The 27,436-nt window shown below is 44.8% G+C and overlaps 1 protein-coding gene across 1 annotated transcript in view; it reads left to right on the top strand.

Annotated features, from left to right (window-relative positions):
• The window catches only part of LOC124616631 (lachesin-like), a 159,133-nt gene extending 138,852 nt beyond the window's left edge, over nt 1-20,281 (top strand). Inside the window, exons 3-4 of the mRNA XM_047144957.1 lie at nt 15,944-16,136; nt 20,091-20,281. Coding sequence (XP_047000913.1) covers nt 15,944-16,136; nt 20,091-20,281 — 384 coding nt within the window. The remainder of the gene's footprint in view (nt 1-15,943; nt 16,137-20,090) is intronic.
• The last annotated feature ends 7,155 nt before the right edge of the window (nt 20,282-27,436 follow it).

Genomic DNA, 27,436 nt, shown 5'->3' with positions numbered 1-27,436 from the left:
GTTACGTATGGTCAACGCTGTCGCATGTGAAATGCAGTGAAGTGTTCTGTTGTGGAGGAAATATGGGGTTCGCAAGAGCTATAGCACACAACACCTTAGCTGCGATGACTGCTGTCTGCGCCGCTCACTGCTGACAAATAAGATAACTCTCGTTCTATCTGGATTGACCTTCGCCAATCAAACTCTCCCTATGCCTTGATGAAGTCAAGGACTCCTATTCGCCCCTAGTCTAACTATTGGCATGGTACACCGGTCAGATATCAGTCCACTGCGATGCCACTCAAAAATTCGCTCACAGGCGTTTAACTATAACTCTCTCCGTTCACACCGCGCAACAAGTGTGGCGACCAACACAGTGAACAATGCCTAATCGCAAGGACTCAATATAGAGTCACACTCTGATTTGTTCTCGACAGAGGTGCTCTCCCAGTGAATTACTGAGGAGAGACTTGTTCCTCGCTCTTTGAGTACACGTACGAGTGCGCACGCTCCAAGAGCGACAACGGAACGGCCCCTCTCCATGCCAGATGTGAAGGGGTATATCTTTCGGTCTCTTCCATTACTCCTTCAGCTCAAGGCGTCAGAAATATCGTCTGCCAATCAGCATTGCTCTTGTAAAACAGGAGATTGACGTTTCGTTTAAGGCGACCAATCCAGAAATATGTAGCATTGGCGTTTGGCGTTTGCTGTCTCCCTGTGAAAACCTCTGAAACTGCGTGCTATATTTGTAAAGAATGCGTAGGCTGGGCACTCCCACACAGCGCAGCGGAATTTGCTTTTAAGCCAATCACGGGGTCATTCTTCCTTGCACTCGGGCAAATGCTGTCTGCTCTGTGGGCGGTCACCGGCCGACATAGATAGGTTGAGTCGTACTCTGATGGGACCAGCCCCCCGGCGTGCAGTTTGCGACTCCCGAACTAAAAGCCCCTTGCGACCGTCGTGTCTTGAATGTGTGTGTGTGTACGCCAGCCTCTAGTATTTCAATTTTGGAGCGCATTTGCGATTTACTAGTTATTTGCATATCGTTTACTTGAATTCATACAACATTGACTTTATCTTATCGAGTTTGGGTTCGAATGAAGCGTCTTGATGTGCGGAATATGATTGTGAGGGCGGAATATGTAACCAATGAAGGTCAGGAGACCACGACGTCTTACAATCGTTTACTGTGATTCGACACTCCACACAACGTTTTTACACTGTTCAATTGTTCAATGTTTACGCTCCTTACATCAAGCGAGGCGTCGTTTGGCATTTGCCAGCGTGATGTGTCTCTTCTGAGCAGCTGCTTCACAGTGAAATCCAAGTTTTCTCAACTTCCGCCTAACTGTCATAGTACTTGCAATGGATCTTGATGCAGTTTGGAATTCCTGTGTGATGGTCTGGATAGTCAACTGTCGGCGGTCTCTGTCAGTCAACAGACGAGGTCGGCCTGTACGCTTTTGCACTGTACATGTCCCTTCACGTTTCCATTTCACTATCACACCGGAAACAATGGACCTAGGGATGCTTAGGAGTGTGGAAATCTCGCGTACAGACGTATGACACAAGTGACACCCAATCACATGGCCACATTTGAAGTCCATGAGTTCGGTGGAGCGCAGCCTGTGAGTTCCGCAGAGCGCCCCATTCTGCTCTCTTACGATGACTACTGAGGTCGGTGATAGGGAGTACCTGGCAGTAGGTGGCATCACAATGCACCTAATATGAGTATGTGACTGGATACTTTTGATCACATAGTGTAGTTGTATCTCTGTCTCTGTGTTGTTTAACCAGGAAAAGAACATAATTCCAAGAAAAATTCGGGAAAAATCCTCTGCAGTGTCTGACAGAAACGCTGAAACACCCAGAAGGGAAGGAGGAGCGGAAATAAAGTATAACATGTTAAGAGAATATTTGATGTTAATGCAGTGGTTACAAAATCGATTGAAGTTTAGAAAGAATTTAACGGAATCAGCCCACTTACCACGATGACGTTGCGCCCGCCCCCACTGGCTTGGATGCAAGCACTGATTCGATTGGGAACAGCGTCAAAATGTCTACATCTACATGTTTACTCTGCAATTCACATTTAAGTGCTTGGCAGAGGGTTCATCGAACCACAATCATTCTATCTCCCTACCATTCCACTCCCGAACAGCGCGCGGGAAAAACGAACACCTAAACCATTCTGTTAGAGCTCTGATTTCTCTTATTTTATTTTGATGATCATTCCTACCTATGTAGGTTGGCCTCAACAAAATATTTATGCATTCGGAAGAGGATGTTGGTGACTGAAATTTCGTGAATAGATCTCGCCGCGACGAAAAACGTCTTTGCTTTAATGACTTCCATCCCAACTCGCGTACCATATCTGCCACACTCTCTCCCCTATTACGTGATAATACAAAACGAGCTGCCCTTTTTTTGCACCCTTTCGATGTCCTCCGTCAATCCCACCTGGTAAGGATCGCACACCGCGCAGCAATATTCTAACAGAGGACGAACGAGTGTAGTGTAAGCTGTCTCTTTAGAGGACTTGTTGCATCTACTAAGTGTCCTGCCAATGAAACGCAACCTTTGGCTCACCTTCCCCACAATATTATCTATGTGGTCTTTCCAACTGGAGTTGTTCGTAATTTTTACACCCAAGAACTTAGTTGAATTGACAGCCTTGAGAATTGTACTATTTATCGAGTAATCGAATTCCAATGGATTTCTTTTGGAACTCGCGTGGATCACCTCGCACTTTTCGTTATTTAGCGTCAACTGCCACCTGCCACGCCATACAGCAATCTTTTCTAAATCGCTTTGCAACTGATACTGGGTTTCGGATGACCTTAGTAGACGGTAAATTACAGCATAATCTGCGAACAACCTAAGAGAACTGCTCAGATTGTCAACCAGGTAATGTATATAGATCAGGAACAGCAGAGGTCCCAGGACGCTTCCCTGGGGAACACCTGATATCACTTCAGTTTTACTCGATGATTTGCCGTCTATTACTACGAACTGCGACCTTCCTGACAGGAAATGACGAATCCAGTCGCACAACTGAGACGATACCCCATAGGCCCGCAGCTTGATTAGAAGTCGCTTGTGAGGAGTGGTGTCAAAAGTTTTCCAGGAAATCTAGAAATACGGAATCAACTTGAGATCCCGTGTCGATAGCGGCCATTACTTCGTGCGAATAAAGAGCTAGCTGCGTTGCACAAGAACGATGTTTTCTGAAACCATGCTGATTACATATCAACAGATCGTTCCGTTCGAGGTGATTCATAATGTTTGAATACAGTATATGCTCCAAAACCCTACTGCAAACCGACGTCAATGATATAGGTCTGTAGTTCGATGGATTACTCCTGCTAGCCTTCTTAAACACTGGTGCGACCTGCGCAATTTTCCAATCTGCAGGTACAGATCTATCGGTGAGCGAGCGGTTGTATATGATTGCTAAGTAGGGAGCTATTGCATCAGCGTAACCTGAAAGGCACCTAATCGGTATACAATCTGGACCTGAAGACTTGCCCGTATCAAGCGATTTGAGTTGCTTCGCAACCCCTAAGGTATCTTCTTCTAAGAAACTCATGCTAGCAGCTGTTCGTGTTTCATATTCTGGAATATTCCATTCGTCTTCCCTGGTGAAGGAATTTCGGAAAACTGCGTTCAATAACTCCTCTTTAGCGGCACAGTCATCGGTAGCAGTACCATCGTCACTGCGCAGCGAAGGTATTGACTGCGTATTGCCGCTTGTGTACTTTACATACGACCAGAATTTCTTCGGATTTTCTACCAAATTTCGAGACAATGTTTCGTTGTGGAACCCATTAAAGGCATCTCGCATTGAAGTCCGTGCCAAATTTCGCGCGTCTGTAAATTTTAGCCAATCTTCGGGATTTCGCGTTCTTCTGAACTTCGCATGCTTTTTCCGTTGCCTCTGCAACAGCGTTGGGACCTGTTCTGTGTACCATGGGGGATCAGTTCCATCTCTTACCAATTTATGAGGTATGAATCTCTCAGTTGCTGTTGCTAATATATCTTTGCATAGTCAGTTCGGAACGAATGGAGATTGTCTATTAGGAAGGCTTCTAGAGACACTTTATCCGCTTTTTTAAATAAAATTATTTTGCGTTTGTTTCTGATGGATTTGGAAGAAGCGGTATTGATCCTAGCTACAACGACCTTATGATCACTAATCCCTGTATCAGTCATGATGCTCTCTATTAGCTCTGGATTGTTTGTGGCTAAGAGGTCAAGCATGTTTTCGCAACCATTTACAATTCGCATGGGTTCGTGGACTAACTGCTCGAAATAATTTTCGGAGAAAGCATTTAGGACAATCTCGGAAGATGTTTTCTGCCTACCACCGGTTTTGAGCAAGTATTTTTGCCAACATATCGAGGGAAGGTTGAAGTCCCCACCAACTATAACCGTATGAGTGGAGTATTTATTTGTTACGAGACTCAAATTTTCTCTGAGTTGTTCAGCAACTATATCATCGGAGTCTGGGGGTCGGTAGAAGGAGCCAATTATTAACTTAGTTCGGCTGTTAAGTATAACCTCCACCCATACCAATTCGCATGGAGTATCTACGTCGACTTCACTACGAGATAAACCACTACTGACAGACACAAACACTGCACCACCAATTCTGCCTAATCTATCTTTCCTGAACACCGTCTGAGAGTTCGTAAAAATTTCTGCAGAACTCATTTCAGGCTTTAGCCAGCTTTCTGAACCTATAACGATTTCAGCTTCTGTGCTTTCTATTAGCGCTTGAAGCTCAGGGACTTTCCCAGCACAACTACAACAATTTACAACTACAATTCCGACTGTTCCTTGATCCAAGCACGTCCTGTATTTGCCATGCACCCTTTGAGATTGCAGCCCACCCCGTACTGTCCCGAGGTCTTCTAACCTAAAAAACTGCCCAGTCCACGCCACACAGCCTCCGCTACCCATGTAGCCGCCAGCTGAGTGTAGTGAACTCCTGACCTATTCAGCGGAACCCGAAACCATACCACCCCATGGCGCAAGTCAAGGAATCTGCAGCCAACACGGTCGCCAAACCGTCTGAGCCTCTGATTCAGACCCTCCACCCGGCTCTGCACCAAAGGTCCGCAGTCGGTTCTGTCAACGATGCTGCAGATGGTGAGCTCTGCCTTCATCTCGCAAGCAAGACCGGCAGCCTTCACCAAATCAGATAACCGATGGAATCTAGAGAGAATTTCCTCAGATCCAAAGTGACACACGTCATTAGTGCCGACATGTGCCACCACCTGCAGCTGGCTGCACCCTGTGCTCTTCATGGCATCCGGAAGGACCCTTTCCACATCAGGAATGACTCCACCCAGAATGCACACGGAGTGCACACTGGATTTCTTCCCCTCCGTAGCCGCCATATCCCTAAGGGGCCCCATTACACGTCTAACATTGGAGCTCCCAACTACCAATAAGCCCACCCTCTGCGATTGCCCAGCCCTTGAAGGCTGAGAATCATCCTCTGAAACATGGCAGACAGCTGCATCTGGCTCAGCTGGAGACAGTACCTGAAACCTGTTTGTCAGACGCACTGGGGAGGCTTTCTGAGCCTCCGGGGATGTCTTTCGCTGCCTGCCACGCCTTGGAACGACATCCCAATCAACCACAGGCGAGGGCTCAGCCCCACTGCGGGCAGCAACGAGGGCAACCACAGCGCCAGACCGATCTGGGGACAGATGGGACGAGGTTGACGTCCCCGTGATACCCAAGTCCGGCTCCCCATAGTGGTCGCCATTGGCAACAGCTTCAAGCTGCGCAATCGAAGTCAGCACCGCCTGCAGCTGTGAACGAAGGGATGCCAACTCAGTCCTCATCCGAACACAGCAATCACAGTCCATGTTCATTCTAATCAATGTTGAACAACAGTTACTCAAACACGAGTCCGTGCCTAGATAACGCAAGGGAAACACGCAAAGAATTTATTAACTAACTTGTACAAATGCCTAACGACTGCGCTACAATCTGCCTGAATTTACGATTACAGTAACTAAAACTCGAAATTACACCTCCTACACGAAACTATGTAACAAATAAGTGAGCTAGGAGTATACGACTTGCTGCTGGCAGCTGCTTATTCAACGGCGGCGGAGGCAAGCTGCTGTGTAACTTTGCAACTGGTCCTTGATATGCTTCATACTGGGACGGATTTGATGTTTGAGCTGGTCCCACACATTTTCTATCAGGGACAGATCTGGGGATACTGCGCACCATGCAAGTACCTCATCATAACGCTGTCCCACTTGTGGAGGAGCGATGTCCTGTCGAAGAATGGGACCATGATTCTGTAACATTGGAGGTAACACGACAAGAATCAGGATGACCTTGACCTAACGTTGAGCTTTCAGGAAACAGCCGTTCGTGTTGTGGAGTCAGCGGCAACCTACGCATGGGACGGTAATTCGCCTGTCCAGCTGCTGTTAGTCACCAACCAATGGTGCAGGATGAGACAGAATGTTGCAGAGAGTAATTTCCTGGTCTTAAGTGGAGACATATATGTGATGGACTATGTTCTTGGTGCACAATAAGCCGATCCTCCCTTGTTATGGTCAGTCGATAGAGACACATGCCATTGTACTCCTGAAAAATGACATCACTATGCTGTCCCATGAGATGTAGCACTCCAGGATGCAGGAAGTTCGTGAAGTACCTTCCTGTCGTCACAGTCCCATCAATCATTCTCAGCCGTGAACTGAAGTCGCACCTGGTGGGTTTCCACATCACGACGCCAGAAATATTGAAAAAATGCGGTTTCTACCCAGGTTACCACCGCACTCACTTAGATGGGATCCGGGGCACAGTCCTTGCTTTCCGGCATGATATCTCCCCAAACGCGGCCGTTTGTGTTCTGGCGTGCACATGGAATGGTGTCTCTATGTTGACTGCTGGTTATCTCCAACCAATGGTGCGCAATGACACAGAATATTGCACATAGGCCAGTATTTGTTCTTCCTTCCTTCTAGTGGACAGATGTGGTCGTCTGGAACCATGACTACGAGTAAACTTGCCGTCAAGTCTCCAAGAAATTCAACATCGGCTCATTATTTTTTTTTAATATCTCACAAATCTGGAAATTATAAGATTCGATCAACTGCCCAAGTGGAAACCCACAATGAGACCATTTCAAATTTCAGTCAGATGACGATAACGCTGTCTCTCACGAGAAAACGGCATCTCCGTGTCCCTCGCAGTAATCACTCAACTTCTGACGCTGCTAACGCCCCTTGCATGCTTCACAAGTCCTTGTAACAGCGCTGAACACAAAAGTCGTTAACTCACTCTGGTGGCCTTTCCTACCTGTCATAGAAAATTGCATTTCGGATCTTTTGGATACCCGTCGATGGTATGTATGTGTACGTGTTACATGGATACTCGATCTTCTTTTCTGGTGCTTCACTTGTTTTGTTAGGCAGTCTATGAGGCCACATGCTAGTTCACTCTGAACAGCCTCCTCAATAGCACTATCCCAATAACTGTAAGTAATCATCGGAATATATACGTTGTTGTACTCCATTGGATGATCAGTAAATATCAAGGCATTGTTCTAGAATAGCAGATTTGCCTGGCTGTTGTAAGCTTGTGTGGCTCTGCAACACAAAGATCCTCTCAAGGTCGCCACGTTCGAGGCCGCGTAAATGAGCGCCGCCACCACATCTCTAACAAACAATTAATAATTCATAAGTCATCAGTCTAATTACCTACCCACGACTGATTTCGTATTAGTACTGTTATTATTTTTTTCAAACTTCTTTAAATTTCAGTTCGAAGTGAACCCGTTAGTAAAGATCCCAGGGGCAAGGGGAATGTAGTAAACAGATTCATAAACTACTCAAGAACTGAAACCTGGAATTAAATTTATTGAAATTTTGCAAAATTTCAGACGGAATCTCCTTCCTCGTGGAAGACCAGGAACAGAGTGATATTTCAGACGGAATCTCCTTCCTCGTGGAAGACCAGGAACAGAGTGATAAACTGTGACAAAATCCGAAACTTCTGTCGACATAACACTCGGTCTGTTCCCATTGTCACAGCTCCCCCGTGCTAGTTGCCATCGGCCCTATTTTTTGCGGATCTGACGTTCACTTGCGAGCTGTGTCTCCGATGGCAAAAAATTCCGGAGCACAGTGCTCCAGCACATACTGGTTTGCTTGCAGGACGCACTTTGCTCGTGCCACTTGCTGCCTTGCAACTAGTTACAGCCGGCCGCGGTGGCCCAGCGGTTCTAGGCGCTTCAGTCAGGAACCGCGCTGCTGCTATGGTCGCAGGTTCGAATCCTGCCTCGGGCATCGATGTGTGTGATGTCCTTAGGTTAGTTAGGTTTAAGTAGTTCTAGGGGACTGATGACCTTAATGTTAAGTCCCATAGTGCTCAGAGCCATTTGAACCATTTTTTGAAATAGTTACAGTTTGCCTGCTGATTACCTTGAGAGTAATTACCCCACTCGCGTGCAGATTTCTCTGTTTTCATCAAGTATGTGCGATTACTTTGCACCTTAGCAAACGCTAACAGCCTCATGTGATGAGAAATACCACAATCGTTTAATCAGTGATTAAAGCTTCAATAAATGAACCTTGTGTTTCTGTGTATTATGAAAAAATCACTGAACGCTACTCGCGGCTCATGTTTGTGGATTTGTATTATCTTCTTCTTCGTATTATTATTATCATTATTCTTCTTCTTGAGTCACAGCCTCTTTAGGATCACAGGTAGCCCCTTCACGGATTGTACTTTGTTCCCCTCTCTGGACCCCATCATCATTGTCCTCTCCATTGCCGTTCTTCCGAAATCTTCGGTATCCTCTTTTCTTGTCTACTCCACTGTTGACTCTCTCCTCTACCTGTATACTTCTCTTTCGTCGAACGCTGGCGTATTGGTCAGTGTGTACTTGCTTCTCCAATTTTCCTGCCCTTCCATCCAGATCTCCATTTCCGTCCAATCATTCCATTGGCCAACAACCCTCTTGGTCCGTGTCTTTCGTCTTGACACACCTGTTGTTTTCCATACTCTTATCGTCATTCTATCAATGTTCGTCCTGATCACAGGTGCAGCAAACACTGTCCTTTTCAGTCTGATTTCTCCTGACACAGTCCATTACATTTCTCTCGTAGTATTTTACTTATAAGGGAAGCTCCCCATCGTACCCCCCTCAGATTTAGTTATAAGTTGGCACAGTGGATAGGCCTTGAAAAACTGAACACAGATCAATTGAGAAAACAGGAAGAAGTTGTGTGGAACTGTGAAAAAATAAGCAAAATATACAAACTGAGTTGTTCATGGGCAGATAAGCAACATCAAGGACAATCGGAACGCAGGAGCGCCGTGGTCTCGTGGTAACGTGAGCAGCTGCGGAACGAAAGGTTCAAATCTTCCATCGAGTGAAAAGTTTGATTTTTTATTTTCAGTTTTTGTGACAAACTCTTATGTTTTCATCACTTTTTTGGGAGTGATTATCACATCCACAAGGATACCTAAATCGGGCAAGGTAGAAGAATATTTTTACCCATTCGCCAAGTGTACAAGTTAGGTGGGTCCACAACATATTCCTGTCATGTGACGCACATGCCGTCACCAGTGTCGTATAGAATATATCAGATGTGTTTTCCTGTGGAGGAATCGGTTGACCTATGACCTTGCGATCAAACGTTTTCGGTTCCCATTGGAGAGGCACGTCCTTTCGTCTACTAATCGCACGGTTTTGTGATGCGGTTGCAAGACACAGACACTAAACTTATTACAGTGAACAGAGACGTCAATGAACGAACGGACAGATAATAACTATGCAAAAATAAAGATAGTAAAATTTTCACCCAGGGAAGACTCGAACCAAGGACCTCTCGGTTTGCAGCTGCTCACGCTACCACGGGACCACGGCGCTCCTGAGTTCAGGTTGTCCATGATGTTGCCTATGCGGCCCATGGACTACTCAGTTTGTATACTTTGCTTATTTTTTTCACAGTTCCACACAACTTCTTCCTGTTTTCTCAATTGATCTGTGTTCAGTTTATCAAGGCCTATCCACTGTGCCAACTTATAACTAAATCTGAGGGGGGTGCGATGGGGAGGTTCCCTTGTTAGAGTTTTCGTCTCTACTTTCTCTAGATATTCTGCATAATTTCTTCCCAATGTTATCACCTCAGCTGCATATATATCGGATTCGTTTCCATTGCCTTTTGGTCTGTAATCTTTAGGTCTGTACATACACTCTTTCTTGTACAAGTCCTTCGTCATACAGAAGTCTAGCCTAGTCTTCTACATCCGCCCTATTTGTCCCTCTTTACTTCTGTTTCTTTCTGTTACATATTCTCGCAGTTACCTAAGTTTTTCCACGTTACGTACGTTACCATCCCCTGTGATATTAAATGTCTTTGTCTTGTTGCAGGCGACCCTCAGTGCCTGTGGGTATCATGCATAGGTCGTCGGATTGTGTCTTTGCGTTTTCTTGCGACTCACGGTCGCCACATCGTCTGCAAAGACTAGTTAGTGCACTTGGACCCTATTGGTTTTTTTGTTTACCACGTGCGTCTTCGGTATTCCTATTTTCTCTTTTATTGCTCTTCACTGCCTGAACACCTACTCCGCTGTGTTGAACAAAATGGGTAACAATCAGTCTCCCTGTTGACATCACTCATGGTTTCAAACTTTTCCCATATCATTCCACGGAGGCTGAGCCTTACAACCGTCAGAATTTCCTTTGTTACTTCCGGTATACTTCCCTGTTCTTTAGAGTCCTTAAAAGTGTCTATCTATCCATCATCAGAGTATATTTAATCGTAAATGTTTAACTTGTTCTTCAGTTCGAGTCTTAACCCCTATCCACCTGCATCAGTCTCTTAATTAATGTGTGACCCAGCCGTAAACATATGCCATGATACTTTCTCGATTTGGGACTGAGCAGAAAGTCAACGTAAACCTCATAGACTGGGTCGAACTCTTCACAGACTGCCGCCTTTGGCTGACCGTTTACTGCAGAAGATACAACGCTATTGCTCTATGCAGTGGTTCTTCTCGGTCCTGATGGTCTAACTCATTTACGACATTCCACAATTGGAGGGTATTTGACAGTCACCTCCCTCACGCAAACCAAGATCGCTCTTGGCAGACACGAAAATGGCCCTCATCTAGACAGTGGTAGAAAAATATACTTCAAACGTTTTTTCTTCTGAATATGACCAATACTGTTGGAAATGTTCTGCCTGTGGCAAAAAATGCTCGAGACTCACGTGCCACCTCATTATTCTCATCAGTTGCCCAATTCACAGTTGAACGGTAGTGCAACATTGATCTGCGTCTCACTGTGACCTTTCTGGTGAAATATAACATGAACGTAGGCTAAGTCAGCTGACAGACTTTCCGGCTCTAAGATGATATGGACCCTAGGCATCTACATACAAAGTACTCCGGCAAATTGAGCTGAATGTTGAAAATTATCAGCCTGTATATAAAAATCAGTGCCAGTTTGGTTTCTACACTCAGCAACACAATTAAAGAATTACGTTTTCGATACCCTGTAACTGACACCCATTGCGACGTATAAGTTTGAAAGTGGATTCGAAGGTGCCTACAACCTTCCTCTGTAATAGTGCAAAAGCGTCGCGATCCACGTTGGACTCGGATATGATTCAGACAGCAAGATGTCGACAAATGTGAAAAAAAGACCACAACTCAGAAGTCCATGAGACATGTAAGGCCACGTTGGCTCCAAATTTCTGCCCAGCCCCTCCGTGGGCGCGTCATTCGACGAGAAGGTCGTCACAGTCCCTCTTACCCACATTCCACCCCTTCTTTTGACTCCTCTGCGATAGTGGTCTGAACGGCGACACCCAGTGCTGCAGTCAAGCAATTTTCTTATGTGTGACCGAGTGAAACATGTCAGGAGGCAGCGTAAAGGGCATCAATGAAACCAGCTGTTTCCCCGGAGCGTTGCTTCCCACACATTTAGGGGTAGAAACCTTTGAGGCTGCAGACAACCTCGGATGTTTAAACCCCTGTCTAAGGACATTGTGGAGCTGAATACCCATTGAACGTGAACGGAGCTCCTTGGAGAACAGCGTGACTGGAACATTTGCTGTGATATACAGGGTGGAACCACTAGGGGCCGCTGAAAACCATTTGACGAAATTTGAAAGTGATGCGAAGCAGCAAAAGGAGCTTATACATTTTGAGCCCTCCTGTTCACGCCCTCCATTAGCGTGATCATGGAGGATGAGGCATTGAGTCATGTGTAAATACTACCGCAAACGGTCCTCCTAAGACCTCTAGTTTTGCAGCACCCTCTGCGGCACCTACCCCCATTTATCGAGAATTTTTTTAAAAAAGAAATGCCTTTACATAGACAACCTTCGAAGTAATCCTTAAACTCTGCAGGCAGGCAACCATGTGACACACCTCCGATGTCAGCTGCTTGCCTGCAGGCTTTCAGGTATACTTCAAAGATAGTCTCTGAACAAGCACATTTTTTTTTTAAATTCCCAATAAAAGTGGACAGGTGTCACAGAGGGTGTTACCAAGCTGAGAGTCTCAGAGGGACCTTTCGTCGTAGGACTCACACATGTGTCAATGCAGCACCCCTCCGTGATCACATGAGAGGAGGGCGCGAAAATGAAGGGCTCAAAAATCATGAGGACATTTTGATGCTTCGGATCACGATCAAATTTCGTCGAATGATTTTGGACGGTCCGGAGTGGTTCCAAACTGTACACAAGAAAAAAAGCGATCACGTTCAATTGCGATGCAGCCCCACACTGATCTTAGAGACGCCATGTAACGTCCGCGGTTGTCAGCAGCGTAAAAGGTTGTCAAGAACGTCATTCTCTTGCTGATCGCACTGGATACTGTTGTTTTCGACCAACAGGAAGCAAAGTCCCGAGCAAAAGGCTGGTTTCATTGACGCTCTTTACGCTGCCACCTCAGGCCTTCTCATATCGATTCAGTGCGGCGGTGTGTCTGAAATTTTACCCTCGGTCACCCACAAGAAATTCGCGTGATTTCAGCGTTGAGTGTCGCAGTTCTGACGACCGTCGAAGAGGAGTCAAAAGAAGGGCTAGGATGTGGGTAAGTGGGAACGTGACGACCTTGGTTTCGTGTGACAGGTCCACCGTGGCGTTGGTCAGAATTGTGGTGAAATTTGGAGCCAGTGTGACACCATTAACGTATCGTACACGTAACATGAACTTTCTTTTAGCGTGTGTCGATACGTTTCTACATCTACATCTACATCCATACTCCGCAAGCCACCTGACGGTGTGTGGCGGAGGGTACTTTGAGTACCTCTATCGATTCTACCTTCTATTCCAGTCTTGTATTGTTCGTGGAAAGAAAGATTGTTGGTATGCGTCTGTGTGGGCTTGAATCTCTCTGATTTTATCCTCATGGTCTCTTCGCGAGATATATGTAGGAGGCAGCAATATACCGCTTGACTCCTTGGTGAAGGTATGTTCTCGATACTTCAACAAAAGCCCGTACCGAGCTACTGAGCGTCTCTCCTGCAGAGTCTTCCACTGGAGTTTATATATCATCTCCGTAAAGCTCTCGCGATTACCAAATGATCCTGTAACGAAGCGCGCTGCTCTCCGTTGGATTTTCTCTATCTCTTCTATCAACTCTATCGCCGGCCGTTGTGGCCGTGTGGTTCTAAGCGCGTCAGTTTGGAACCGCGTGACCGCTACGGTCGCAGGTTCAAATCCTGCCTCGGGTATGGATGTGTGTGATGTCCTTAGGTTAGTTAGGTTTAAGTAGTTCTAAGTTCTAGGGGACTGATGACCTCAGTAGTTAAGACCCATAGTGCTCAGAGCCATTTATCAACTCTATCTGGTACGGATCCCACACTGGTGAGCAATATTCATGCAGTGGGCGAACAAGTGTACTTTAACCTACTTCCTTTGTTTTCGGATTGCATTTCCTTAGGATTCTTCCTATGAATCTCAGTCTGGCATCCGCTTTGCCGACGATCAACTTTATATGATCATTCCATTTTAAATCACTTCTAATACCTACTCCCAGATAATTCACGGAATCAACTTCAAATGGTTCAAATGGCTCTGAGCACTATGGGACTTAACAGCTGTGGTCATCAGTCCCCTAGAACTCAGAACTACTTAAACCTAACTAACCTAAGGACATCACACACATCCATTCCCGAGGCAGGATTCGAACCTGCGACCGTAGCAGTCGCGCGGTTCCGGACTGCGCGCCTAGAACCGCGAGACCACCGCGGCCGTCACGGAATTAACTGCTTCCAGTTGTTGACCTGCTATATTGTAGCTAAATGATAAATGATCTTTCTTTCTATATATTCGCAACACATTACACTTCTCTACATTGAGATTCAATTGCCATTACCTGCACCAAGCGTCAATTCGTTGCAGATCCTCTTGCATTTCCGTACAATTTTCCATTGTTACAACCTCTCGATATACCACAGCATCATCCGCATAAAGCCTCAGTGAACTTCCGATGTTATCCACAAGGTCATTTGTGTGTATTGTGAATATCAACGGTCCTACGACACTCCCCTGCGGCACACCTGAAATCACTCTCGCTTCGGAACACTTCTCTCCATTGAGAATGACATGTTGCGTTCTGTTATCTAGGAACTCTTCAATCCAATCACACAATTGGTCTGCTAATCCATATGCTCTTACTTTGTCCATTAAACGACTGTGGGGAACTGTATCGAACGGTTTGCGGAAGTCAAGAAACACGGTATCTACGTGGGAACCCGTGTCTATGGCCCTCTGAGTCTCGTGAACAAATAGCGCGAGCTGGGTTTCACACGATCGTCTTTTTCGAAACCCATGCTGATTCCTACAGAGTAGATTTCTAGTCTCCAGAAAAGTCATTATACTCGAACATAATACGTATTCCAAAATTCTACAACTGATCGACGTTAGAGATATAGGTCTATAGTTCTGCACGTCTGTTAGACGTCCCTTCTTGAAAACGGGGATGACCTGTACCCTTTTCCAATCTTTTAGAACGCTACGCTCTTCTAGAGACCTACGGTACACCGCTGCAAGAAGGGGGGCAAGTTCCTTCGCGTACTCTGTGTAAAATCGAACTGGTATCCCATCAGGTCTAGCGGCCTTTCCTCTTTTGAACAATTTCAATCGTGTCTCTATCCCTCTGTCGTCTATTTCGATATCTACCATTCTGTCATCTGTGCGACAATCTAGAGAAGGAACTACAGTGCAGTCTTCCTCTGTGAAACAGCTTTGGAAAAAAGACATTTAGTATTTCGGCCTTTAGTCTGTCATCCTCTGCTTCAGTACCATTTTGGTCACAGAATTGTTTTGATCCCCCTACCGCTTTCACATAAGACCAAAATTACGTTGCTGTTTGAAGTGTCGCAGAACCCGAGGGTGAAGTCACAGGACACCATGCTTTTGCATCTGTACATAGGAAGCCTGTAGGGACCTTTGACCCTACTTTCCAACTTATATTTCGCAATGGGAGACAATTACGGGGTTTCTAAAACGTCGTCTTTTAATTATATGGCGCTCTCTATAAACGGCACGTTCCAACGGAGCTTCAGTATTCCTCTTGTCGAACGTCTCAGGTAACGAAAGCATTCGCCATCATTGTTGTGTTGTGGTGCCAGTGTGTGTTATCTGTCTTCATGCTTCGTCTTCTGATTTCCGCATCGAGGGTTTAAATTACCACCAACAGAGATTCCTCGCTGAATGTGTGCCTTGAAAACGACAGAGCGTTTATCTACCGTAATATCGGCGTTTGTAAAACTCATTTGAACTGTCGATACGCAGATAAAAGCGCAAGTTAAAAAATTATAAAATGCAATGAAATATAGGAAGTATCTACTGAAATGGCCTAAGGCAGCTGACATACACTTTATGGTTCTTTATTTTTTGAATATAAATTTAATAATTTGGATTTTCACCTAGCGAATGTGTTTCGTTGTTGTGCCTGGCAGACGGCGTTCCTGGAGGTGGTGATCCCACCGGACATCATCTACGAGGAGACGTCCGGAGACCTGATGGTGCCCGAAGGAGGCTCGGCGAAGCTGGTGTGCAAGGCGCGCGGCTACCCCAAGCCCAAGGTGGTCTGGAGGCGGGAGGACGGTGGCGACATCGTGCTGCGCGGGGGCCAGAGCTCGAAGACCAGGGGTAAGCACAGGCCCCACCAGCACTGCTCCGCTAGAGCTGAGGCTGTCACCGGGCTGGAACCCAACCCATAAGCCACAGTGAGGGGCACGACGCAATTATTCTCACGATTCCCTTCAAACAAGATTTAGCAACAAGCCCACATTAGAAGCTTGTGAAGTTACATTATTTACACCACACCTGCCCAAAAATTCTTCACGTCATCATTGTCCAATGATTTCAGCGGCTTCCTACGGAACGATTAAATGAAAGTTTTCCATACAGTCTCAGAAAGAGTGACGTATGATATTGTCTCCCGAGAATGAACCCCACTTGGTTCACTTTAGTCTCTTTCTGTAACAGAGTGCATCACGATCCTCAGTTCACTACTTATCATTAAGGCACCAGCTGTTCTTATTCAGGGTGGGACTACCTTCCAAACTATCAGTACCTACAAAAAGACGAAACCTATTCCCTGCTGAAAAATACATAACTTATTAACACAGTTTCGATTTCAGTGCTGAGGTTAGACTGGACAAATATGAAGGCTGTATGCCTCACTGGTTGCTGTGTAGCTACTGTCGTCTGAAGATGTTTAGTACATTAATTTAAATGGTCTCATTGATATTGTTGCAGTTGTTGAGATCTTCATTCAGAAGATAACTATGCTACATCCCTCCAAGCTAGTGTACCTTGAGCAAGGGTCTTCATCAATACGTAACTACTTTAAGCTTGATCTATGTGAAGTTTATTGTAGTACTCAACCCTTCATCTCCATCTTCAATTTTTACCACCCACACTTGTCTCTGTTACCACCTTCACCAATCATTGATAACCCAGAATGTGTCATATCAACTGATCCTTCTTTTAGTCACATCTGCATCTACATCTACATTTATACTCTCCAAGCCACCCAACGGTGTGTGGCGGAGGGCACTGTACGTGCCACTGTCATTACCTCCCTTTCCTGTTCCAGTCGCGTATGGTTCGCGGGAAGAACGTCTTCCGGAAAGCCTCCGTCCGCGCTCGAATCTATCTAATTTTACATTCGTGATGTCCTCGGGAGGTATAAGGAGGGGGAAGCAATATATTCGATACCTCATCCAGAAACGCACCCTCTCGAAACCTGGCGAGCAAGCTACACCGTGATGCAGAGCGCCTCTCTTGCAGAGTCTGCCACTTGAGTTTGCTAAACATCTCCGTAACGCTATCACGCTTATCAAATAACCCTGTGACGAAACGCGCGCTCTTCTTTGGATCTTCTCTATCTCCTCTGTCAACTCCTGGTACGGATCCCACACTGATGAGCAATACTCAAGTATAAGTAGAACGGGTGTTTTGTAAGCCACCTCCTTTGTTGATAGACTACATTTTCTATGGACTCTCCCAATGAATCTCAACCTGATACCGGCCTTACCAACAATTAATTTTATAAGATCATTCCACTTCAAATCGTTCCGCACGCATACTCCCAGATATTTTACAGAAGTAGCTGCTACCAGCGTTTGTTCCGCTATCATATAATCATGCAATAAAGGATCCTTCTTTCTATGTATTCGCAATACATTACATTTCTCTATGTTAAGGGTCAGTTTCTACTCAGTGCACCAAGTGCCTATCCGCTGCAGATCTTCCTGCATTTCGCTGCAATTTTCTAATGCTGAAACGTCTCTGTATACTACAGCATCATCAGAGAAAAGCCGCATGGAACTTCCGACACTATCTACAAGGTCATTTATATATATTGTGAAAAGCAATGTTCCCACAACACTCCCCTGTGGCACACCAGAGGTTACTTTAACGTCTGCAGACGTCTCTTCAGTGCGAACAACATGCTGTGTTCTGTTTGCTAAGAACTCTTCAATCCAGCCACACAGCTGGTCTGATATTCCGTAGGCTCTAACTTTTGTTTATCAGGCGACAGTGCGGAACTGTATCGAACGCCTTCCGGAAGTCAGGGAAAAATGGCATCTACCTGGGAGCCTGTATCTAATATTTTTTGGGTCTCATGAACAAATAAAGCGAGTTGGGTCTCATACGATCGCTGTTTCCGGAATCCATGTTGATTCCTACAGAGTAGATTCTGGGTTTCCAGAAATGACATGATACGCGAGCAAAAAACATGTTCCAAAATTCTACAACAGATCGATGTCAGATATATAGGTCTATAGTTTTGCGCATCTGCTCCACGACCCTTCTTGAAGACTGGGACTACCTGTGCTTTTTCCCCAATTATTTGGAACCTTCCGTTCCCCTAGAGAATTGCGGTACACGGCTGTTAGAAGGGGGGCAAGTTCTTTCGCGTACTCTGTGTAGAATCGAATTGGTATCCCGTCAGGTCCAATGGACTTTCCTCTGTTGAGTGATTTCAGTTGCTTTTCTATTCCTTGGACACTTATTTCGATGTCAGCCATTTTTTCGTTTGTGCGAGGATTTAGAGAAGGAACTGCAGTGCGGTCTTCCTCTGTGAAACAGCTTTGGAAAAAGCTGTTTAGTATTTCAGCTTTACGCGTGTCATCTTGTGTTTCAATGCCATCATCACCTCTTACATAGTCGTTGTGCTATAATTTTTTTCTCATTGCTATTCAGTATCTCTTCATCTTAATTCTGCCTATCCATGTGACTGTCAGTATTTTTAAAATTTTTATGTTTCAGAAAATATTTTTGCTATTGCCATTCCATATATTATATCGTCATTAAACTTCAGCCACTGTCAGTTACATATTTCAAAATTCAGCTGTAGACTTCTCCACATGACATTGTGTCAAATCTTTACTGTGCACTAATCTTGCTATCAGATGTTATCATGTTCGTTCCCTGATTTGTACCTCTTCATCAAACTTCCATCAGCAGTTGTGGGTGGTTACATAGGAGTTCACAGCGTAAGTGGAAATGTGTGCGTGTTTGAGGCCCCAGATGGATTGCATTATCTTTCCTGGTTTTCAGGTTTCTGTGCTTCTGTCCTTTCTTATACTATCATTAATTGATTTATAAATGCACTGCAGCTATAAATCTCTTAATTTAGAATGAAATAAATGTAAACTATATATCTAGGAATTGAGTGATAAATTTCGTGCAGTTGGGGATGTTTACTGCGAAAATTTTTTATTACAATATGTGTCTGGCATGTAAATGTTTTGATTGTTTTCTTATACATAATAAATGTAGTTTAGTTCTTTGACTGTATGCATTCACTGTGCTGAAGAGTACGGGCATTGTAAGTTGTAAATTCTCACTCAGTCATTCTTGTGCTGTGGCCACAGGCAAAAAGAAAGTAAATCTCAGGCAACAAATCTAGTCCTGTGTCACAGTATTTTTTCTGTCACTTTTTGGTTGTTTCCCTTTTCTCACTGATTTACAAATGTGAAGTATGCAATCAGTCTTCATGATTCCACAGTGTACAACTTTTGGTCCATAAAACAGCAGAAATTCAGCCAAATTTAGCCTTCTGCTGTTACAACTGATGAATGACAACTTGCACCACAGTTCCTAATCAACAGTCAACTTGGTGTACCACTGTAAATAAATGTGTAAGTTAGTTATGAGGTCAGAGGATTGCAAGTGCATGACACACCTAATACCACAGTGACTAGTGAAGCACTGTGGTGTCCAAAGCAGTCTTCAGTTTAATGAGTGATGTACCTTTCCCTGTTCCAGCAAAGAGCAAATGTAGGTGACACGTACACATACAAAGATGTGTAGTTGCCTAGACTTGTAGAAACTGTTGCAGACTTGTACACTAAGTAACTAATAGTGTGGTGACTGTAGTAGCAAGTTAGGGATAAAGGGCAGTACGAACACAGTTCAAGGTCACCCCAGAGATGGTGATGTGAGGTGCGGTGGGGTGGGGTGGGGTGGGGTGGAGTGGAGTGGAGTGGAAGGGTGTGGCTGGCCTTGAACTGTCCTCGTACCGTCCTCTGTCTCCTGCTGCAGCAGTGCTGTGTCTGCTGACTCTGCCACTCTGCCGTGTGCCAGCAGTGCAGTCGGTGGAGGGGGAGGTGCTGACGCTGACCAAGGTCACCCGCTCCGAGATGGGCGCCTACCTCTGCATCGCCGCCAACGGCGTCCCGCCCTCCGTCAGCAAGAGGATGATGGTGCACGTGCACTGTGAGTCACCCAGCACCTCAAATATGTCTGCTGCTGCCAAACGCTGCTGTTTGTGCTCGTAACAGCCTGTCTTCATTCTAACTGAAACAGTTGTGAGCCAACCACCTGACATAATATGTAAGCACGATTGCTACCCAGGCAATCACATTTACACACTAATGTGAAGTAACACATCATGACACTATTTTCTAGCATTTGATGAAATGCTCATTTTCACATTAACTTGTTTACGAACTGTTAATCTTTTTCAATAATTGCACACTGTGGGAGAGTACAAACTGTACTGTAGTTATTCAGTGCAACGGGGCAGGGTCGGGGAGGGGGCAGGCGATAGGCAGAGACAAAGAAAGCAGCGACATTTCAAAAAACAATAACTCTGATAGCGTCTTCACATTTCAAATTTGTGTGAATTTCTAAGGGACCAAACTGCTGAGGTCATCGGTCACTAGACTTACACAGTACTTAAACTAACTTAAAGTAAATAATAGATTTCAGCTATCAGTCGTCCTTTTTAAATTTTATTAGCAGATTTAGATTTCAGCTAGAAACTAGCCATTCTCAATGCACTATCATTTTTGATCAATGCATTGAATACTCAATGAGTATTCAATGAACTGTGGATGGAGCCCGACCAACAGGCATTACATGCATTGATCAAAAATGATAGTGCATTGAGAATGACTAGTTTCTAGCTGAAATCTAGATCTGCCAATAAAATTTCAAAAGGACGACTGATATCAGAAATCTACGCTACTGTCCATTAAAATTGCTGCACCAAGATGACGTGCTACAGACGCGAAATTTAACCGACAGGAAGAAGATGATGTGATATGCAAATGATTAGCTTTTCAGAGCATTCACACAAGGTGAGGAAAGTTTGCAACTGATTTCTCATACACAAACAGTAGTTGACCGCCGTTGCCTGATGAAACGTTGTAGTGATGCCTCGTGTAAGGAGGAGAAATGCGTACCATCACGTTTCCGACTTTGATAAAGGTCGGATTGTAGCCTATCACGATTGCGGTTTATCGTATCGCGACATTGCTGCTCGCGTTGGTCGATATCCAATGACTGTTAGCAGAATATGAAATCGGTGGGTTCAGGAGGGTAATAGGGAACGCCGTGCTGGATCCCAACGGCCTCGTATCACTAGCAGTCGAGATGACAGGCATCTTATCGGCATGGCTGTAACGGATCTTGCAGCCACGTCTCGATCCCTGATTCAACAGATGGGGACGTTTGCAAGACAGCAACCATCTTCACGAACAGTTCGACGACGTTTGCAGCAGCATGGACTATCAGCTCGGAGACCATGGCTGCGGGTACCCTTGACGCTGCATCACAGACAGGAGCGCCTGCGATGGAGTATTCAACGACGAACCTGGGTGCATGAATGGCGAAACGTCATTTTTTCGGATGAATCCAGGTTCTGTTAACAGCATCATGACGGTCGCATCCGTGTTTGGCGACATCGCGATGAACGGACATTGGAAACATGTATTCCTCATCGCCATACTGGCATATCATCCGGCCTGATGGTATGGGGTGCCATTGGTTACACGTCTCGGTCACCTCTTGTTCGCACCGACGGCACTTTGAACAGTGGACGTTACATTTCAGATGCGTTACGACCCGTGGCTCCACCCTTCATTCGATCCCTGCGAAACCCTACATTTCAGCAGGATATTGCATGGGCGCATGTTGCAGTTCCTGTACGGGCCTTTCTGGATACAGAAAATGTTCCACGGCTGCTCTGGCCAGCACATATCTCCAGATCTCTCACCAATTGAAAACATCTGGTCAATAGTGGCCGAGCCACTGGCTCGTCACAATACGCCAGTCACTACTCTTGATGAACTGTGGTATCGTGCTGAGGCTGCATGGGCAGCTGTACCTGTACACGCCATCCAAGCTCTGTTTCACTTAATGCCCAGGCGCATCAAGGCCGTCATTACGGCCAGAGGTGGTTGTTCTGGGTACTGATTTCTCAGGATCTATGCACCCAAATTGCGTGAAAATGTAATCACATGTCAGTTCTAGTATAATATATTTGTCCAATGAATACCCGTTTATCATCTGCATTTCTTCTTGGTGTAGCAATTTTAATGACCATTAGTGTATTATTTACAAGTCAATATAACAGTCGCTGCGTGCAACAGTCTCTTAATGGAGGGTAACCTGATGACTAAAAGTAACTTATGCTAAGAACAACACATACATCCAAGCCCAAGGGAGGACTCGAACCTCCTACGGGAGGGGGGCGCGCAAACCATTACACGGCGCCTCAAACTGCGCGATCACTCAGCGCGGCGTTAGCGTCTTCCACGCAGACTAGATAAAGGTCTAAGGGATCCATTCCAAGGATTCTTCCTACTCTGCACTTCAGCGATTGTACTAGGACAGAGGAAGCAGTCAAAAGGTGCTGATAAGAGTCATGATTCAATGGGGCATGGAGCTTTATAAATATCACCAACTATACAATAGAAACTTCCTGGCAGATTAAAACTGCGTGCCGGATTGGGAATTGAACTTGGAAACTTTGGGTTTCCTGTGCAAATGCTCTACTGACTGAACTATCCAAACATTACTCACGAACTATTCTTACAGTTTTACTGCCGCCAGTTTTCCTATCTTCTAAAGTTGACAGTATACCCCGCAGTACAGGCACCTGTGGGAGAATGACTAGCAGCAGCCACTAGTACTGGTGAAACTTTAGAAAAATCGTTGAGCAAACATCGGCCTAATTTCTGAAGACAAAATATCAGTGGGCAATATGACAAAAGTCATCAAGGAAACCTCAACAATTTTACATCTGGTTTGTGTTGTTCGAGTGCCGTTTCGAAAGTCCTGCACCATGCACATGCGCTACCGTTACGGTGGCTTAATCACGTTAAAATTCATGTCAGTTATGAAAAATGGTTCAAATGGCTCTGAGCACTATGGAACTTAACATCTGTGGTCATCAGTCCCCTAGAACTTAGAGCTACTTAAACCTAACTAACCTAAGGACATCACACACATCCATGCCCGAGGCAGGATTCGAACCTGCGACCGGAGCGGTCACGCGGTTCCAGACTGAAGCGCCTTTAACCGCACGGCCACACCGGCCGGCCCGTGTCAGTTATGAGCAAGACTTTAGGAGTGGTGATCGTATTTGTGTTTGCCGTATCGCGTGGCTGTGTCGTGAGTAATGCAGTTTCAAAATGGGAGCTGAAACCAACACAGGCCAGATTACACGCGTAGACCAGCGTTCCTACATGAAATCGAATCTCTACGTGGAAACACCACAACGGAAATTTACGACGCTTCGAAAGATGAGTGCGGATATAGTGTAGTGGATCGCAGCGCAGTATCACGTTGGTCTGCTCGATTCCGTGAAGGTCAGATGAAAACTGAGGGAAAGCCAGAGCTGCAACGCCATCAACGGCAACAGACTACACCTCTCAGGTTGTTATTAATAACAATTTCAGAGAGGATTGAAGGAAAAAAATGAGACGAAGTGTATATGAGACCAGAATGTCTCTCACTTGCGTTTACAGAATCGTAGTTGAAAGGTTAGAGGTGAGAAAAATTGCTGCCTGACGGGTTCCGCATGAGCTGAGTGAAGAGTAGGAAGCAGGCTGCAGAAGAATTGCTTCAACATTATCGCACACAAGGCGAACAGTATATGAAAAAGATTGTCGTACTTGACGAAACCTGGAATCGAGACATTGAGCCAGAATTGAAGTTTCAGTCGTCACAATGAAAAAGTTTCGACTCTCCACGCCCGAAAAAATACCTCCGCGAACAATGAAAGGTGTAACTGATGACGAGCTTTGCGTGTGGCATGGATGGAGTCATAACTACGAGCAGAGGGCCCCAGGGGACGTATGTAATAGGCACATACTACAAACTGTTTCTGCAAAATGTTTTGCACCAGAAAATTCAGCAAAGAAGGTTTGAAATGCTTGCAGCTCATTTTGCACGATAATGCAAGACCGCATATTTCCCTACCAGTGACAGAAACGGTCGACAAATATGGATGGGAAATACCTCCCCACCTACCATACAGTCCTGATATGGGGTTATATTGAAGGCTCAAAAAGGGATTTTGTAAAACAAAATCGCCGGCCGAAGTGGCCGTGCGGTTAAAGGCGCTGCAGCCTGGAACCGCAAGACCGCTACGGTCGCAGGTTCGAATCCTGCCTCGGGCATGGATGTTTGTGATGTCCTTAGGTTAGTTAGGTTTAACTAGTTCTAAGTTCTAGGGGACTAATGACCTCAGCAGTTGAGTCCCATAGTGCTCAGAGCCATTTTTTTTAAAACAAATTATTTTCTTCAATTCTGTCTTACAGCGAGCAGAACTTTTGAAATGACTCTCGTATGATTTCAACTGAGTGTGGTAGCATAACTGACCATGGTTTGGTCGCTTATTAGCAGATATGAGGAGTTATTTCCGTTTTATTTTTAGCAGACTCCATAGAATTTATAGTCCTGCAATTTTCTATTCTTTTGCGGTTAAAGTGCATAATTTCTACGTATTCAAAGTTGTCATCTGTTATTCTACACCACTGTCATGATTTTGAATTAATTAATGCTATAAAATTGTTTCTGTTATGTTATATGTGGCCTAATACAAAAATCCGATTGAAAAAGTTCTGATGGACCCCCATGGTACTGTTTCAGATACTAGAGCATCAAGATGCCTAGAAACTATGTCCAGAAAACAGAAGAATTAAGCACCTAATATTACCAGTCTTACAAGGGGATCGCGCCTACATCACCGATTTCGTACCATTTTATTGTGTATGCAGGGTTGAAAGTGATGGAAGTGATGGCTCAAGATGGTCAAGCGTTTTGAGAAAGAAAACAGCGCTTTTGGCTCGGGTAGGGCGAGACAGAGGAATAGAGTACAGAGTGGCAATGCGAGGGTCGTGGGTTCGAATCACTATGTGGAAAATCTTTCCTTCTTATTTTCAGTTTTTACGTTACTGCTCTAGAATAAACAGAGATGACGCTCAAAGTATTGTATTTGATGTGATGAAACCCTATGTGCAGGTAAACAAATTTCTTGTGTTAACTAAGTCGTCTGCAGGATAGCCATAGTTATACGACGACATTTTTCAAGATGGAGGAGGGTTACCATTGTGCGGTATTAAAGTGATTTCTCCCTAAACGCACTCCGCTAGTTCAACCCTGCAAATGTCCAATTTTGCTCATCAGCTGAAGATATTGATCAAAAAGCTTAAAGACTTCTTATCTCTTCGAGAGAGGAAAAGAAATGTCATGCCGAGAAGACTGCATCAAAATTCATTTCGCTGTATATCAACAGCCATCCCTGCCAATATTTGGCGAAACGACGCGCTATGCGTGGTTTGCTGCCAGATTGTGCGGTGATACAGAAATTTTTGTGAATGTAAACCATGTTTGTTTTTGTTACAGATACTTTAAAACAAATACGTAAGTGTAAAAATGCGGCGTTTACAACGTGTACAACATGGCGAGAAAATTACTGGTTAATAAAGCTTATAATTTTATATACAAAGGTCTCACGTATGCAGTGCATTACATTTCTGAAAATATATTTGCAGTCCGAGGTTTTGCTCTGCCTTTACTTCTATTAAAATATTAATAATTACAATAGATTAAGCATTATTTTGGTTACTGTAAGTAACGTAAAAACTGAAAATAAAGAAAGAAATGTTTCCACGAAGTGACTTGAACTCAGGACCCTTGAATTACCGTGCTGTGCTTTTTCCAGTGCAGTATCCGCTGACTGCTTCAACATAAATGGCTCATGTCGCGCCCAGCCAGCGTCAAAAAACCTATTTTATTTTCCAAACGCTTGGCCCACTTCTGTCAGTTTCATTTCCGGCCAAAACCATGTATATAACATAAATGTAGACGAAATCGGTACTGACGAGAAGGCGCGGCCCACCCTTGTTAGAAAGCCTACCTCGATGGCTAGTGGACTAACTGTTAATAAGGTCAACGAAGACAAAATTTTAAATTCTCAAAATAGTGCAAATAAATCAGTTTCATCCTGATCATCACATGTATGTGGATGCAACCGTTGACTGTTCAACGCAGGATCACGAAGTCAATGGCGTTAATTCAGATGAAATAGAATTACTGGCTAGTTTCGGAGTGTCTATGTCGACAATGGTTGCTTTATGCCGCTAGATTGGGAAAAATACGGAAGGCTTCAGAAGAATGCATATAGGTTCTACTTGTTATCTATGTTTTACGTGTAAATACTTTTTGTGATAGCTAATGTCGATTAAAAATATGTAAGCGACAAGCTTCTATCAACAACCGTGGTTTGGTGAAAATTCTGTTTCCGTTTCAGTGGCCACTTTAGTGCTCCTTCCCCTACGACTTCGCGTTGTTTCATATCAAACATCACATACTGAACAGAACTTATAAAAGCCCTGAATTCAACAGGCAGAGGATTTGCATATCTGCCTAACAAATTCTCTCATCCTTTAGTTCGAAAGATAATGGAAGAGCCGGCCGAAGTGGCCGTGCGGTTAAAGGCGCTGCAGTCTGGAACCGCAAGACCGCTACGGTCGCAGGTTCGAATCCTGCCTCGGGCATGGATGTTTGTGATGTCCTTAGGTTAGTTAGGTTTAACTAGTTCTAAGTTCTAGGGGACTAATGACCTCAGCAGTTGAGTCCCATAGTGCTCAGAACCATTTGAACCATTTTTGATAATGGAAGCCTTACTTTACAGAAACTTATAGTGGCCTGTCGGATGAACGTATTGAGAGATTCAGACAAGGACATTTTTCAGATAGAAAGACGGTATGAAAGAAAATGTGTATTCGTACATTAGGGGATGATAAGAAACAGACAAGAAAGACACCGAAGGAGAGGAGAAAAGTATGATGTATTCCCTCTGTCTGGAGACCCATTTCTCCACACAATGCAGGCGTTTGGGGAAGGTAGTTGCATGCTTTTTGATTTTCTTATGCGCATTATGCTTTGCTCTGAGGCGTGTTTCCCTGCCAAACGTTCCGACTCATAATTCCTGAAATATCGTCAGAGGCTACCTAAACTCAGCAAGCCGAACTGTTTTAAGTTTGAAAGTGCTGTCAGATTCTTTGTAGTCTCTGATGATGCCTCCGACATTATGAGACGATATATTATGCAGACCAGTATGCCGTGGACCACGGCCTAATGCCCATCAAACAAAAACCACCGGGGCTCACAAAAATTTTCATTTAGAATAAGCGTTA

The sequence above is a fragment of the Schistocerca americana genome, chromosome 5 (genome assembly GCF_021461395.2).
Source record: "Schistocerca americana isolate TAMUIC-IGC-003095 chromosome 5, iqSchAmer2.1, whole genome shotgun sequence".
In the NCBI taxonomy this organism is placed as follows: Eukaryota; Metazoa; Arthropoda; class Insecta; order Orthoptera; family Acrididae; genus Schistocerca; species Schistocerca americana.
Note: the sequence above shows the minus strand (reverse complement) of the source record. Positions and strands in the feature narration are given on the sequence as shown.